At 41.7% G+C, this 17,667-nt stretch overlaps 1 protein-coding gene across 1 annotated transcript in view; it reads right to left on the bottom strand.

Moving 5' to 3' along the window:
* Nucleotides 1-17,667, bottom strand: part of MDFIC2 (MyoD family inhibitor domain containing 2) — a 118,660-nt gene that overhangs the window by 58,664 nt on the left and 42,329 nt on the right. Inside the window, exon 2 of the mRNA XM_061622052.1 lies at nucleotides 9,530-9,568. Within this exon, the coding sequence (XP_061478036.1) occupies nucleotides 9,530-9,568 (39 nt within the window). The remainder of the gene's footprint in view (nucleotides 1-9,529; nucleotides 9,569-17,667) is intronic.

Here is a 17,667-nt window from a genome sequence, read left to right as displayed (position 1 = left end):
ATTTTTCATCGCTGATATTAATTGGCATCACTATTATTTCTCTTTCAATGGAAGTTAATAACATTTTCAATCTAGTAATAATGTTCAGTCGTTCCGATGCGCTTTGTCTATTACATAAAGTTATAAGCATCCGTTCTTCTGGTAAAATACATGGAAGAGTACAGTTATCTATAGTTGCGGTTTCATCAGAAGTATCTTGCAAACCATTTATAGTTTTTTCCAAGGACTCTTCTCTTATTGTAACTATAGAAGTCAATGAGTCATTCTTGATTATTTGATGGCCATCCATTTGCCTGCAAAATTGAGAGTTATAAAGATTCCTCGGGGGAGCAATATTTTCAAATAGTCTCAATACTTGAATATTTTGGTAGTTGAATATTGATCTTTTATTATATATCAGCTTTACGTCATCTCTATCCTTGAAAGTAATTATCGCTCTTGCCTTTTTATAGTTGTAATATAAGTATTGAACTGATAAGATTTTATCTATGTTCAGTAGTCTCGAATTAGTAGCTTCTATTATATTCCAACAATGGAGTCGCCGTTGATGGGGGGTCAGCATACCTCTTGGTTTCGGGTAGTTTATAAGTACCAATTTATGGTCATTTAAAATTAATTTCCATTCATGCTCTACTAAGTTCAGATCTTCATCAGGTAAAACATCGGGTTCCGGACATACCTCTTCCTCAATGGGCTTTAGTGCTCTGATCCAATCACTCCGTTCCTCATCCACTTCTCTGGCAGTCTTCTCCAAACTCTCCTCAATTAAGGGGACGGGAGGATCACTCTTTGTAGGTAAATTTAGTTCTTGTTTAGTTTTATTTTTGTCTTTTTTATGTTTCCTTCTCCTCTTTTTTTTCTTAATCTGTTGTTGTTGAGGGGTTTCTAGGAGGGTAAATAGTCTTTTAAAATTTAATGATGAATGTTGAGTGTTTTTGAAGGTTTTGGTGTTTCTGTTTCTTTTATTATTTGATACCTTCCGGATCCTCTTTATTTTATCTTTTTTCGTTAGGAGTGGGTCAGTCAATATTGTCTGAGAAGCTTCTGGTTGTTTTTTTTTGGTTGTATTTCCACTTTAGTTATAGGGTTCATTGACTTTGTTATAATTTCTGTTAATATTGTAAGTAACGGAACAGATTCTTCCACATATTTAGAAATTTGTGCTAAAGAAGCTGTAACTACTGATGACCATGTTCTCTCGGTTGTCTGTCTAACCGGAGTAGATAGTATCTCCATGAATGATGGTGTTAGTCTTCCCTCCATATTCTGGTACAGAGTCATATGTTCCATACTCTCGTTCTCCATGGTAGTTGAGACAAACAGAGTCGAGTTCTTACAGTGTTCAGGCCCTTGATTTATATTCCAGGATTGTCGAATCATGTCCTTTGAAGGTGTTAGAATTTTCTTGTAGGATGTTTCTAGTGATGGCATAGAGCTACATGTACTAATGTTTGGATTTGGATTCAAACTTAAACTTAAATCTGCATCCAATAAGGGATGCTAAAAAAGAATTTGAGGAGCACATTGCTAAGAACATAAAAACCAACAACAAAAAATTCTATAAATACATTCAAAGCAGGAGACCATCTAGGGAGACAATTGGACCCTTGGATGATAAGGGAGTCAAAGGTGTACTAAAGAACGATAAGGAGATTGCAGAGAAGCTAAATGAATTCTTTGCATCTGTCTTCACAGTGGAAGATATAGGGCAGATCCCTGAACCTGAACTAACATTTGCAGGAAGGGATTCTGAGGAACTAAGACAAATAGTGGTAACGAGAGAGGAAGTTCTAAGCTTAATGGACAATATAAAAACTGACAAATCACCGGGCCCGGATGGCATCCACCCGAGAGTTCTCAAAGAACTCAAAGGTGAAATTGCTGATCTGCTAACTAAAATATGTAACTTGTCCCTCGGGTCCTCCTCCGTGCCTGAGGACTGGAAAGTGGCAAATGTAACGCCAATCTTCAAAAAGGGATCCAGAGGGGATCCCGGAAATTACAGGCCAGTTAGCTTAACTTCTGTCCCTGGAAAACTGGTAGAAAGTATTATTAAAGCTAGATTAACTAAGCACATAGAAGAACAAGCCTTGCTGAAGCAGAGCCAGCATGGCTTCTGCAAGGGAAAGTCCTGTCTCAGTAACCTATTAGAATTCTTTGAGAGTGTCAACAAGCATATAGATAGAGGTGATCCAGTGGACATAGTGTACTTAGACTTTCAAAAAGCATTTGACAAGGTACCTCACCAAAGGCTTCTGAGGAAGCTTAGCAGTCATGGAATAAGAGGAGAGGTCCTCTTGTGGATAAGGAATTGGTTAAGAAGCAGAAAGCAGAGAGTAGGAATAAACGGACAGTTCTCCCAATGGAGGGCTGTAGAAAGTGGAGTCCCTGAAGGATCGGTATTGGGACCTGTACTTTTCAACTTGTTCATTAATGACCTAGAATTAAGAGTGAGCAGTGAAGTGGCCAAGTTTGCTGACGACACTAAATTGTTCAGGGTTGTTAAAACAAAAGGGGATTGCGAAGAGCTCCAAAAAGACCTCTCCAAACTGAGTGAATGGGCGAAAAAATGGCAAATGCAATTCAATATCAACAAGTGTAAAATTATGCATATTGGAGCAAAAAATCTTAATTTCACATATACGCTCATGGGGTCTGAACTGGCGGTGACCGACCAGGAGAGAGACCTCGGGGTTGTAGTGGACAGCACGATGAAAATGTCGACCCAGTGTGCGGCAGCTGTGAAAAAGGCAAATTCCATGCTAGCCATAATTAGGAAAGGTATTGAAAATAAAACAGCTGATATCATAATGCCGTTGTATAAATCTATGGTGCGGCCGCATTTGGAATACTGTGTACAGTTCTGGTCGCCTCATCTCAAAAAGGATATTATAGAGTTGGAAAAGGTTCAGAAGTGGGCAACCAGAATGATCAAGGGGATGGAGCGACTCCCTTACGAGGAAAGGTTGCAGCATTTGGGGCTTTTTAGTTTAGAGAAAAGGCGGGTCAGAGGAGACATGATAGAAGTGTATAAAATTATGCATGGCATTGAGAAAGTGGATAGAGAAAAGTTCTTCTCCCTCTCTCATAATACTAGAACTCGTGGACATTCAAAGAAGCTGAATGTTGGAAGATTCAGGACAGACAAAAGGAAGTACTTCTTTACTCAGCGCATAGTTAAACTATGGAATTTGCTCCCACAAGATGCAGTAATGGCCACCAGCTTGGATGGCTTTAAAAGAAGATTAGACAAATTCATGGAGGACAGGGCTATCAATGGCTACTAGCCATGATGGCTGTGCTGTGCCACCCTAGTCAGAGGCAGCATGCTTCTGAAAACCAGTTGCCAGAAGCCTCAGGAGGGGAGAGTGTTCTTGCACTCGGGTCCTGCTTGCGGGCTTCCCCCAGGCACCTGGTTGGCCACTGTGAGAACAGGATGCTGGACTAGATGGGCCACTGGCCTATCCAGTAGGCTCTTCTTATGTTCTTATGTTCTTATCCTCTGGGTAGGATAGAAAGTTTGTTAGTTCACCCTCCTTTAGGAGCTCAAAGGCTATACTGTCTCTCGGTAGTATATCTTTCCTCGTTAGAGGTGAGCGTATATTCTCTGTTGTATTCTTTATTGTTCTGGGCTCCTTTAAATCATTTAAATCCTTACCATTTAATTCGTCCGTAGACAAGTCAATTACTTTTCCATTTTCTGTCTGTTTGTAATAATGTGTTATTTTCGGTTGTTTTTTCTTTCCTGGTTTTTTTGTATCTCTCGGTAAGTCTGTGATTATTGAGGGAGTAATACCTCTGTCCTTGTAGGATTGTCTTGTTAAGACCATTTTAATTAACTACAGCGGTTTATGCTGATACTTCACTCCTTTTTTCTTACTTTCGCTATTTAATCAGTCTTAACGTTGAGAGGGTATATCGAGGAGTTTAAAACTTTAAGTTGTATATATCACAATCTTCTTAAGATAAGTTAAGATAAGTTAAGAGGAGAGTCTCTAATTTATGGCCAGTTTTCTTTGTAGCTTTGCAACTTCCGTCTGCCAGTAGGGTCTCATAAATCAGAGTTTAATTCATAAATCAGAGTTTATACTACAACAAATTCTAACGTTAGAACTAAAGGAATTTAAAATAATAAAAAAGACTGAATGCTATAAATTTTCAAAGTAAGTTTACAATTGTAGTTACGGAGCTTCGTTACTGCACGTCTTATCTCATGGCCATCTTGGAAACAAGGTTGTCGAAGAGGAGTTAGAAAGGGAGTCCAAAAAGTTAAATAAAGGCTTGAAATTCATTTTCCTGCCTGGGTTAAATTTGACATTCTTGATATTCTTAGATTTTTTGACTCCTGTGGAGGCCTGCTTGTGAGGTCTGGAAGCTCTGGGGATCCTCCTGGGAGCCGGCTTGGTGGAGCGTGAGCAAATGGTTGAACTGGCTGGCAGACCTGACTCGCTGGGCTTATTACGTAAAAGCAGACCCGTAGCCTGGACCAATGTGGTCAATAAGCTGTTGGTTTCAGCAATGTACGCTTTAATCAGGGTCAATTCCTCCAGCATTAAGTCGTCTCTAGCCAGCAGGGGGGCCCGTAGGTCTGAAGCATTCTCAGGAGAAGGCGTCCCACACATGGGTTGTGTTATCAAAGATGGAGTTGAAAGTTCCTGCAACTCATGCAGAGAGTCTAGAGTTAACAGTTCAGTGGGGATGTCACCCCCTGGTGGGATAGAAGAGCAATTGAAACCAGCATCCAAAAGTTCCTCTGCCAGGTTTTTAGAATATGAGAGTTCACTCACCAACTGTTTTGGGAGTTGGCAGTCTAAGGACCATTCGAGCGTCTCTCCTCCCAAAGAGTTTGGCTTGGGGGGAAAGTACTGTGTAATCATAGATTGTTGACAGCTTGGAAGATTCTTCTCCCCCACACGCAAGTCCAGTTCTTTGCATTTCTGCCTCGTGAAAACCATTTTGAGCCCCCGAAACTCGGTTGCCAAGCAGGGAGGTGGAGCAGGGTGTAGAAAAGAAACAAACAGCCCAGCCAAAACGGGTAGATAAAGCATTATTAACGTGCTTGCATGCTGCTATTCTGGTAAGGTACAGTTCAAAAACAAATGCATAAACAAACGCTGCTACTGCCATTCCTCAGGGCAGTTCGGACACAGACAGTTGGCAGAAACTCCGGCGTCTTATCTTAATAATGAATGTTAAGCCTCCAAGAAGTGTAGGAGGCTGTAATATATTCATGGCGACTGCCCAACCGGAAGTCCGAATCTATCAAATCTGCACTTTTTGAAACAACATGAGAACCGAAAAACAGCCGTTCATTGAAATGTGCACTCATTTGAATTTCGTAATGCAGTTTGCCAACCAATGTTTAGAAAAAATCATATATTAACTGTGCATAGAAATGAATATATGAGTGAAAATAACATGCAAAAATGTGTACAATAGTCAAAACTGCCTACAAAAACGTTTTTATTAGGATAAATTTGCACTAAAATGCTAAAGAATTTTCATGAGGATTTTAATGTTAAAAAATCGCAAATGTGGGGAACTGAATTTAAGATTGGAAAAACGAGAAACTGAAAGAACCAAAACTGGCAGATCTTCCCATCCCATTCTCTGACTCAGCATAGGTTTGAAATTATGGGCTTGCCTTCAGTTAGACTTGGTTTTGTTGTGTAACAAGTAAATATGTGATTGGAGAGTGCTTATTTCCTCCCCTTAAATATTAGACAGGTGCCATCTCTGTTATCTTTTCAGTGCCTACTGAAGGCCTTCCTCTTTCAACAAGCCTTTTAAGTAGAGACCTTATCTCAGTCTGTGTCTGTGTTGGGATTGTTTTTAAATATGTTTTTAAAGCTTTTTTAAAAAGATGATTTGTTTTAATATGTTTTAAAGATATTTTGTTTTATTATATTTTAAAGTCTCTTTTTATGATGTTTTAGAGTGTTTTTAGTGCTTTTGTTTGCCGGGCTCCTACTGGGAGAAAGGGCAGGATGTAAATCTAATAAATAAACAAACAATATTTCACAGGAAATAGTTCTAAGAGGAAGGTAACTGCTTCTCACCAGAAGTGAGATGTCCCTTAAATTGAGCCCTGTAGAGTACAGTAATTCCAAGGTAGACGTTCTCTTATGTATCAAAATTAGGCAAAACTCCACCTTTATTTCTTGCTCTCTCTCTCTTTGTATCTGTTCTATATTCAAAGCAAGCACTCTTTGCTGTCAGTATACTGCTATTGTTCATGACTCCAAATGTATTAAAAACACAAGGGCATTTTACTATGTGTATTGTGCATGAGAAATATTGTTACATGACAAGCTCCAATTGGCAAGTGAAAAGAGGTTTTATTGAAGGAAATCGCAGCAGCAAACAGTGAACTATGCAGAATAATGGTAATTGTTCCTTTAACATTGGCAGCACACATTCACTTAATATGACTTGTTCCTCTGTCTCTGCCTCATCAAGACCCAGAGGACCTGTTAGACAAGCAGGCAGCCACCTCTCTCTGGGATCAAGCTGTCAATGCAAACTTGCTTTCTTTCTCTTTCTTCGAGCTAAGCTATACCCCCAGAGCTCCCAAAGCTTTTCCTGACTGAAAGCTTTTCTTAAAAAAAAAAAAAAAAAAATTTAAAGCAAGCTCCATTCTAAATTACATCACATGAGCACTTCTGTTCAGATTGACAGAACAAAAGAGGTGTGTTGGGAAATGGGGAGGGAGATTCCAAAAATATAACCCGAGTTACCTTCATTTCACTGTATGATTTACTTCTTTGCAGTTGGTCGCTGATGTTGGGGTGTTGGAAATGAAAGCCCAGCATAAAAGTGTAAAATCAGTAGGAATAAATGTAACCATGTGTCCTCCTTTAAAGAAGACAGTCCTCTATTTGAATGGCTATTTGCTCCAAGTACAGTTTAACAATAAAGCACCATAAGAGGCTTTGAAGCTGCCCATCAACAGTTAGCACCTGGAGAGCAGACTGGGCTGCCACACAGGTCACCTGGTCACAGTCTTCTCCACAATGGAAAGATGTATTTGTATCTCAGTTGTAGTACAGTAATACCTTAGTTAAGGAATCCTGCAGGCATGAAGCTCCTTTTAAAAAAGCCTTCCTTAAAAGAGAAATTGACCAGCTTTGTTTTGCTATTGATAAACTTTCAGGCTTGTGTCTTTGCTTTAAGGTGAAACTGACCAGCCTGTGTGTTTGTTTTACCTTAAAGAGATCTCTTGCTTTCTCCCAGGGCTGGGGAGAGAAGGATCATATACAATTCAGAGGATGAGAAGGAGGGGAGGGAGAAGGAGTCAGAGTCGGTAGGTGCTGGGTTGACACCCTTTAAAGCCCCTGTTAAAGCTGCCCCCACCATCAATGAGTGGGTGTAGGAATCTATCCCTATTCTCTCCATGTTATTCCTAACTTGGATACCAAAGTTTCTGTTAAAGAGGAAATGTCCAGGAACATGTCTACTAACTGAGGTATTACTGTAATTATGTATACATTTGCATCAATACATATAAAAGTTGTGTATGCACACTTTTATGCAAATCTGCACCCTCTGTTTTCTTTTTTGGCAATTCGTAAGTTGCCTCTCCCTCCTGGTTCAATGCATATTTGAAGTTCTAGAAAGCTGGAGATTTTAGTGGAAAAGAGACTCAGTTGTGATCCAGGAGGTCCTTGGTTCACTTCTTGCCTCTCCCATTAACATAATGGGGCTTCAGTTGATTTTAATGTTATTTTAAACAGATGTAGTTTAGAAAAAGACTGTAATGCTATGCACACTCAACCTGATAGTAAGTTTTATTCAACTCAGTGGAATTTTTTTAACCATTACCAGATAGCATCCAAGTTAGATTACTCTAATGTGCTAAAACGTGGGGCTACCTATGGAGACTGTTGCAAACTTCATATAGACCTGCACAGTGGTTAGTTCATATAGATAGGGGAACATATTATGCCAGTACTCAAAGACAATATTATCCCCCAGACCCGGTTTATTTCCAGGCAGAATTCAAAGTACTTGTTTTGCCCAGGCAGCTATTAAAATCTTTTTGTTTCCACCTTTGGCTTTTCACTGTCAAGGCACTTTGAGGGTCCCCCCTCTCCTTGTTTGTGGTTCTTTTGGGTGCTTCCATCCTTGCTTTTCCGCCTTGTCTATGGAGCAGCCCCCTCCCCATGTCCATTCATATGGCACCTACTTTGATGGGTTTTAGGCACCAAAAAAACCCATTATTTATCAAGGTAGCACTGTCTAAACAGCCTGATTCTACTTCTGTTTTTATCTCCTGGTGTTTTCTGTTTTATTATAGTTGGTGACTGCCTGCTTGTTTTATTGTATTTTAAATATGTTGTAAGCCATCTTGAGAACATTTGTTTATTGGTATTTGTGTCATATTTCCAGAGCAGTTTACAAAAAGAATAAAACAATTAAAATGGAAATACAAAAAAACGAACCCATGAGCAACTAAAAACTAAAAAATTATGATTAGAAGGCAGGGGTATATGGATTTTAAATACATATATTTTATTTGTTTTTATTTTGTTACATTGATATCCCACCTTTCCTCCAAGCAGCTCAAGGTGGTGTACAAATATGGTTCTCTCTCTCCTGCTATTATCCTCACAACAAGCCTGTGAGGTAGGTTAGGCTGAGAGACAGTGACTGACTCAACACCACCCAGTGAGCTTCATGGTCAAGCAGGGATTTGAACCCTGATCTGCCACGTCCCAGTCCAAATCTCTAACCACTATACTACACTGGCTCTCTTAATGTATCTCTATATAACAGACATGCATTTTTGAGATAGGATTCAACTTGAACAAAGCGATCAATATGTGATCCAATTTTTCCTCTATAAAAATTCAGGACATATGATTTAATATGATTATGATTATGATTTAACTGATTTAAAGTCTTAACCTGCTGATGAAAAGATAGTAAGTTTGGTACTGTTAGCAGAAGTGGTTGAGTAAAGCAGACTGCATCCAGAAAGTGAAAAGCTGTGCAAACTTTTCTGAGCTACTGTAGCAATAAAATTGTTGTAAGTCACAGTGTATAATCAGAATCTATGCTTCTAACAGAAAGAAACTACTACTGTACATGCTGAACATGCTATCCTTATTGCACAGGAAACCCAGGCTGGTTGCCAAGCAATATATACCCCCTTTGGATACAGCAGAACTTTTAATTGGATCTGCACGGAGTGACCCCTGCTATTGCAAGTACTAACAGCTTTAAAAATCTAAGAACAAATTCATCTCTAGCTTACATGTTATGGTGTGATCCCCTTCCACCACTATTCCGACAGGCACCAGGCAGGCCTAATTGGGGAGAGCCTTCCATAAAGAGAAGACCACGACCCAAAAGGCCTCTCCCTTCTCAGCACCTCTGAAACTCCTTCAGAGGAAGAGCCTCAAATGAAGTCCTGCTTCTGGGTAGGCTCATGTCAGTAGGGGCATTCCATCAGATATTGGGGTCCCAAGCACCAATATAAGTTAGCACCAAATATTCAAAAAGTGTGTACTTTAATATATGCACTTACTTTGGTCTCCAAGAGGTTGTGAGGTAAGGTTGGTCAATCCTGGGAGGGGCAGATTGGGGGGGAAAGAAAAAATACTCTGTTTATAAACACACACACCCTACACACAGAGAGTTTTTTTGTCAGCTATATCCAAGCACCTAAAAAAAAAAAAAGATGTCAGGCAAAGGAAAGACCCCGCAAAACAGAGAGCTCACAAGCAGGCTGGTTCCTCATATTGTTTCACTGGAAGAAGCCACAGGGAAACATGGACACGTTGCCAGGGATGGATACCCTGCTCATCTGACCTGTAAAATAGCACAGCTTCATGCATTCCAATCCTGGTGCCACCTCACAGCATCTGTGGCCAGTGGCTGTGGTTCAGCAGTCTAGCAGGGCCCGACACTGGTGCCTCTTAAATCAACTTTATTTTCTGCAAAGCACCAGAACTGGATGCGATCCCTTAGACATTGTGTCGAACAAACATGACTATCACCATGCCTGTCTTTTGCCTGAATCTGGTTTGTTCATTCATGCAACATACTTCCACCTCTGACTTTAACATTTCAAAACATTCGAGATGCCAAATAAAACTAAGTGTGCACATTATCCTGGCTAGGTTCTTCCATTTTAACTGGGGTGATGGAAAAATATATATATTTACATTGAGTTTAGGCTGTCTGGCAGCCTTAAACCTGGATTGAGCCTCAATGTATCCAAATGTCTATCACATGTAGAACAAATGTGATTTGATTTTTTTGCTTTCAGCTATCCATTTACAGCAACTGACACATTCCAGGTCTTCCTGCAGACACAGATTACATACAAGCACTCTTTTGTTCTGTAGGTACACAGAGGCCACACTGAAAGGTCTGACATACTCATCACAATTGCCAGGCAGTTCCAGAGCTGGAGCAAGTGGAGCATAGTTTGCAAATCTGTGGGCTCCCCAGGTGAGGTTTTGCTTGGGGAACAACACTCCCACCAAGACACTTCCAGCCACAGACTTTGAGAGGAGTAAAGCCAGGATACGGTACCAGGGTTATAGAGTGGCAGTGGTGGAGGGAAGCTGACTCTTGTCCAGTGGCAGCAATTGCAGCAACTTCTTTCAGCAATTGCCAGCTGCCATTTTCTTTTTCCCAAAAAAATGTGGTATAATTCTAGGACATTCAAGGCCCCAGAATGCTCAAGAATGACCTTGCCTTCTCCCATGTGTACCTACCTGACCCTTCAGATCTTCTTCAAAGACCCTGTGGGAACAAAGTGAGGCAGGTAATGATTTGGGCCTTTTCAGTACTGACCTTCCGGTTATGCAACAGCCTTCCCAGAGGTGTTCACCTGGCACCATCTTTGTGGTTTTTCAATGCTAGGTGAAGAATGTTTTGCTTACCTTAGCCTTTTAAATAACATATGTCTTGTGTCGCCTTCAGAGAGGGTTGGATTGCAACCGGGCCAAGTTCAAGGTTCTAGTTTTGGTGTACAAAGCCCTATACAGCTTGGGACCAGGATACCTGAAAGACCGTCTTACCCCTTATATACCCAGCCGATCACTGCGCTCTGCAGATGAGGGCCTCCTGCAGATACCATCTTACCAGGAGGTTCGTTCTGCACAATATAGGAAACGGACCTTTAGTGTGGCAACACATACCCTTTGGAATGGAATTCCCTCCCCTTGAATATTAGGCAGGCGCCATCTCTGCTATCTTTTCCACGCCCTTTGAAGACTTTCCTCTTTCAAGAAGCCTTTTAGGTTGAGACCTATCCCAGCCTGCGTCTGTGTTAGAATTCCTTAATATGTTTTTAAATAATGTTTTTAACCCTTTTTTAAAGTTTTTTTAAAAATGTTTTTAACACTGTTTTGTTTTAAGGTATTTTAAGATCTGTTTTTATGATGTTTTAAAGTGTTCTTAGCGCTTTGTTTGCCGCCCTGGGCTCCTGCTGGGAGGAAGGGTGGGATACAAATTAAATAATAAAATAAATAAATAAATATATAAAGTGACTGATCATCTGCCACTTCCAAAGCTCTCCCAGGTTGTGCCAGCCAGGGTCAGAGGAGTGTGTGCGTGTATGTGAATTTATTATTATTATTATTTGCTTCCCCACCAGGGGTGTAATCACCCAGGGTCCTGGGGGATCTTAGAGCCCTTACTTTTTTGGAAGCAGGGTCCCATGTCTCCAGCATCTTACAAGCCAATCAGCATGAAAGGGAAGTGTATTAGGCACTGAGAAAAATTTCTAACATGTTTCCTTATCCGTTCCTGCTGTTTGGAGTCAATCAGAGTGAAAGGAGGCATGTCAGCTACTGAGAAGACTCTTCTCAGTAGCCAACACACTTCCCTTTCATGCTGATGGGCTCCTAGGTACATCTGTTGTTGCAGGAGATGGTGCGCGTGGAAAGGACTGAGGAGTGGGGAGACAATGATGGAGAGCAAGCAAGCAAGGCAAAGTAGAAAAGGAGGGAGGGGAGGGGAGAACTTGGGCTGAAGGGAGGCTCTTTGCACTGGAGATCTGCATTGATCTTGTAATGCATCACTAAGGGAAAGTACTCCAAAGTAAGAGACTGAAATCTCCCTTTGTTGTATAGTTGTAGAAGGGGCATGGCATGACTGTATTGAAGGGAAGGGACCCCCTGCGCTTCTGAATTTGCCACTACAATTTTGCCTTATGGATTTTTTAAAAAATCCTCCATTGGAGGGATTAGTTACACTAGCTCCAGGCAGAGTAGGGATGTGTTAGAAATCCGCCCAAGTCGGATTTGGTACTGAATTTTCTATTAATTCGCTTATTCTCAATAGCTGAGGATCAGATTTTAATATCGAGCATTTCTGCAGCTGTTTTTGAAAATGGACTTACTTTGTTTTTAAAAAATCCACCTCTTAAACATTGATTGTAAGAATGATAATTTATCGATATTTCCTTTTAAAATATTGAAATTTCCTACAAAATATAAATGTTTTAAAAGGAATCCATATTTCCTTCAAAATATCAATATTTCCTTTAAACTATCAATATTTCCTTTAAAATATCAATATCAGTATGTTTTCGAGGCCAAAAAAAAAATATGGGTTGGTAAAAGCAGTGGCTAGCAAATACAGAATGAACTTGAATCGATGCCAGCCTGTTAGATCGACAGAATGCATTTGAACAGGCAGCGGTCACTGGATTCCATCCCTAGCGTAGAGGGTGCCCAATCCTGGGTCCTCTGCAGTGAATGAAGGGGCTTTGAGTCCTATGGATGCAGGGTCATTTCTGTTCCACCTTCAGTGCCACTCTCACTGAAACACCCTGTCTGTGGGCCTAACACAAAATATTGCAGGAGAAAACACCTCCAGCAGTACAGCTAAATCTGCACAGCATTGTGCAGCCATAGTGGGGTCTTTTGCATCAGATGGATAGGATGTCCCTTTGCCAGCAAACCTCTACATTGGTAGAAGCAGAGCTTGGAAAAGTTACTTTTTTGAACTACAACTCCCATCAGCCCAATCCAGCGGCCATGCTGGCTGGGGCTGATGGGAGTTGTAGTTTAGAAAAGTAACTTTTCCAAGCTCTGGTACCTCTGCCCCTTCCTAAACCCCTCCAGCCAGCTGTCTTGGCTCCGCCCCCAGACACAACAGAAGATGCATTTACTTACAAGTAAGGAAGTGACCATTTATTAAAGAAGATTAATGGTATAGACTCAGCAGCATGAAAAGAGCCAGAGCCAGGAGCTCTTACAAGGCAAAGGGTTGGCAGGAATTAGTCCAGTCTAGGAGCAAGGGCCAGGTTCATAAGTCCATAATCAGTAACAAGAATTTCAAGGTGGCACAGAAGCTGCAAAGTTGTTTCAGCAAGTTTCATCACCTACCTGCCAAGCTTTTCCGCAGAGGCGGAGATACCTAGCTACTGCTGAGAATCCCTGCTCTTGCTGGAAGTCCTGGCCTGAATACAGGCACTATGTCTAGAGGGATGCGTCTCCTCTTTTCTCTTGATGAGCTGCCTCTTCCTGTTTGCACCGTCTCCACCTTTGCAATGCTGGCCCTGTCTCCACCACTGAGACCTCCTGCTCTGTCACATCAAACTGTGCCCTGGAGCCCTGTCCACTCACTCCCATTCCCACCAAGGAAACAGCCTCCACAGTCTCTGATAGCTCCCTCTCTTCCATGGATGGAGAGGAGGCATCTGGGATTCCTGCTTCAACAGCAGAGCCAACTGCGTCCAGAGGTGGGGGGCTACTGTACCAACTGGGCTCTGTTCCATTGTCTCATTCCCCATCTCCCTCCCATTCGTTGTCCTCGTCCTCTACTGCCTGGTCTGAATGAAAGCACTCAGAGGGGATCATGACACCAGATGGACTGAGGGTTAGGATTTCTCTGTCAGTCAGTATCCTATTCATGATAGCACTGAAGTGTCACACCAAAATATGCTTTCCTTGAGATCTGAATAGCAAGAGTGGAGTTGAGTAGTCATGAAAGTATATCTCATGGGATACATATGAAGATAACATCACTTTTCACCGAGAAGAGAAAGTGCAAGAATAATTGTGACAACAATTTTCAACATTTTCATTATTGTCTTTGCTGGAAACGTGGGCTTTTTAGATTGCAAAGTTGAGGAATCATTTTTAACTGTAAACTCGTAATCCTACATGAGACCATATTGGTGTTGTTTGTGTGTGTGCCTTTTGTCTTCCATAGGAGGAGAAAATATCAGGTTCATGGGAATATCTGGCAAAAGTCTGTTGAGGATTATGGATGTGACAGTTTTCTTGCCATGCATCTTTACTAGGAATTTTATGCCAGTATTTTTGTGGGAGGTCTTTGAAACGTCTTTCATGTAGCAATCATTTCCCCTTTTTCTATGTTGTTCTGAATAGCGACGGTTGTATCCCCACCCCCACCCCCTACATCTGTTCTTATTCAGAGCAGATACTAGAATGGTCCAAATGAATACCAAAGATACAGTTTTTTAAAAAACAGGAGGACACTTTGTTGTTTGGTCTCTGGTTTCTGTAGAATTCAGTGCCAGCATTTAGATGCTCACCCTTTCCACAACAGTCCTGAAGCACAAGATATTATCATACACAAACCACCCAGAGAACTTTCCATTAATAAGTGGCATATAAATGGTGGAATTAAAATAAAATAAAGGTTAAGAACCACACACTCCACTTGAAATGGGATGCTGACAAAAAAAGAAAAGTCAAATAAAAGGAAAATTGTGTTGCTTAGTAAAAGTTGTTTTTAAAACTGGCACACTAAAAAATAACACACAGACCAACATAGCAAACTATCTACATTCATGGATCTCTGTGGCAGAGTGTCATCTGAACCTCCATGAATGAACTGAGATTCATAAGTGACTAGTGAAAATACATTGTCCAGCAGGAAGTCAATACCCAGGTAACTGCTTATGTGAAATGTTGTCTGCTTATAGATCTCCCTCCATTCTTGTTTATAAGAAAAAGAAAAGAACCACATATTTTTGGCATATTGCATTTGCCTCACAAGCAAACTGGATCACCCACTGAAGGCTACTTTCTCTATGGATCAAAATGTCAGCATTCTACTTTGAGCATCTTATGATGCTCCATATTAACCAGTCAGCTATAGACCTCTTCAGATGTTCAGAAGGATGCACGAGGGCTCAATCTGTATGGGGCACATGTACTGCCCCCAACATTGAATGAATAAAATGAATGAAACTTTATTTTTACCCCGCCTTTTTTCCAAACTAGAACTCAGGGCGGCTTACAAATAAAACTACATGTAGTTAAAAACATACAAAAATATACAATTAAGATACAATTAAACTATACGCAACCTTAAAATCATGAAACATGCACTTAAAATACCAAAAAACAATTTAAAATAATACAAATAACAGCATAAAACAATAAACAAACCTTGTAAAGCCCAATCCTAAACACCTTCTATCTCAAAAGCCTGTTAGAATAAAAAAGTCTTTACTTGCCGACGGAAGGATGGCAAGGAGGGGGCCATTTGTGCCTCCCTAGGAAGGGAGTTCCAGAACCTAGGAGCAGCCACCTAGAAGGCCCTATCTCGCTTCCCCACCAATAATGCTTGTGAAGGTGTTGGGACTGAAAGAAGGGCCTCTCCTGAAGATCTCAGTGCCTGGGCAGGCTCATATAGGGATATATGGTCTGACAAATAGCCTGGACCTAGGCCATATAGGGCTTTTTAGGTCAAAACCAGCACTTTGAATTGTGACCGGAAACAGACTGGCAGCCAGTGGAGCTGTTGTAACAAGGGAGTTGTATGGTCCCTGTAACCAGCCCCAGTTAACACTCTGGCTGCAGCTCTTTGTACCAGTTTAAGTTTCTGAACAGTCTTCAAAGGCAGCCCCACGTAGAGCACGTTACAGTAATCTAAACGGGATGTAACTAAGGCATGCAACACCATAGTCAAATCAGGCATTTCCAGGAACAGGCGCAGCTGGCACACCAGTCTTAACTGGGCAAAAGCACTCCTGGCCATGGCCGAGACCTGGGCCTCCAAGTTCAGAGCTGAGTCCAGGAGCACACCCAAACTGCGAACCTGTGTCTTCAGGGGGAGTGTAACCCCATCCAGCACAGGCTGAATCCCTATTACCTGATCTGCCCTTTGACTGACCAGGAGCACCTCTATTTTGTCTGGATTTAGTTTCAATTTGTTCGCCCTCATCCAGTCCATCACTGATGCCAGGCACTGGTTCAGGACCAGGACAGCTTCCATGGCTTTAGGTGGAAAGGAGAAATAGAGTTGGGTGTCGTCCACATACTGATGGCACCAAACCCCAAACCCCTGGACAACCTCTCCCAGCGGTTTCATGTAGATGTTAAATAACATGGGGGACAAAACTGAACCCAGAGGGACCCCACAGGTCAACGGCCAAGGAGTCGAACAGGAATCCCCCAGCACCACCTTCTGGGTTGTCCCTCCAGAAAGGAATGGAGCCATCGTAACACAGTGCCCTCAAGTCCCATCCCAGCAAGGTGGTCCAGATGGTATCGAAAGCCACTGAGAGGTCCAGTAGAACCAACAGGAACACACTCCCCCTGTCCAGCTCTCTGCGTAGGTCATCCACCAAGGTGACCAAAGCTGTCTCTGTCCTGTAGCCAGGCCTGAAACCAGACTGAAATGGATCCAGATAATCCGTTTCATCCAAGAATCTCTGGAGCTGGGCAGCCACCACACGCTCTATTACCTTGCCCAGAAATGGAATGTTGGAGACTGGCCGATAATTACCCATTATAGAGAGATCCAGGGAGGGCTTTTTCAACAAAGGCCTTACAACTGCCTCTTTTACGCACATTGGGATTCTGCCTTGTTGTAAAGAGGCATTAACCCATGTATGCTGGCCCCGCAACCTCTTCTCCAATCAAAATATTGCAGGCAGAGGGCTTGTGTCTTTGTTTCAAAATACTGCGGGAAGAGGGCTTGTGTCTTTGTTTCAAGTCACAATGGCCCAATATACTGTAGGTGCTATCTATCTGTCTGTATATCTTTCAATCAGATCCAGTATGCATGGATGTTTTTACCGAATGAAAGACCTGGATTTCACACAAAAATTGCAGTTAATCCCGACTCGACTAGTGTAGTTTTTATTATTATTATTATTATTATTATTATTATTATTATTATTAAGAACATAAGAAGAGCCTGCTGGATCAGGCCAGTAGCCCATCTAGTCCAGCATCCTGTTCTCACAGTGGCCAACCAAATGCCTGGGGGAAGCCTGCAAGCAGGACCCAGTGCAAGAACACTCTCCCCTCCTGAGGCTTCCGGCAACTGGTTTTCAGAAGCATGCTGCCTCTGACTAGGGTGGCACAGCACAGCCATCATGGCTAGTAGCCATTGATAGCCCTGTCCTCCATGAATTTGTCTCATCTTCTAAAGCCATCCAAACTGGTGGCCATTACTGCATCTTGTGGGAGCAAATTCCATAGTTTAACTATGCGCTGAGTAAAGAAGTACTTCCTTTTGTTTGTCCTGAATCTTCCAACATTCAGCTTCTTTGAATGTCCACGAGTTCTAGTATTATGAGAGAGGGAGAAGAACTTTTCTCTCTCCACTTTCTCAATGCCATGCATAATTTTATACACTTCTATCATGTCTCCTCTGACCCGCCTTTTCTCTAAACTAAAAAGCCCCAAATGCTGCAACTTTTCCTCGTAAGGGAGTCGC

The sequence above is a fragment of the Rhineura floridana genome, chromosome 3 (assembly GCF_030035675.1).
Source record: "Rhineura floridana isolate rRhiFlo1 chromosome 3, rRhiFlo1.hap2, whole genome shotgun sequence".
NCBI lineage: Eukaryota > Metazoa > Chordata > Lepidosauria > Squamata > Rhineuridae > Rhineura > Rhineura floridana.
This window is presented reverse-complemented; position numbering and strand designations above follow the sequence as displayed.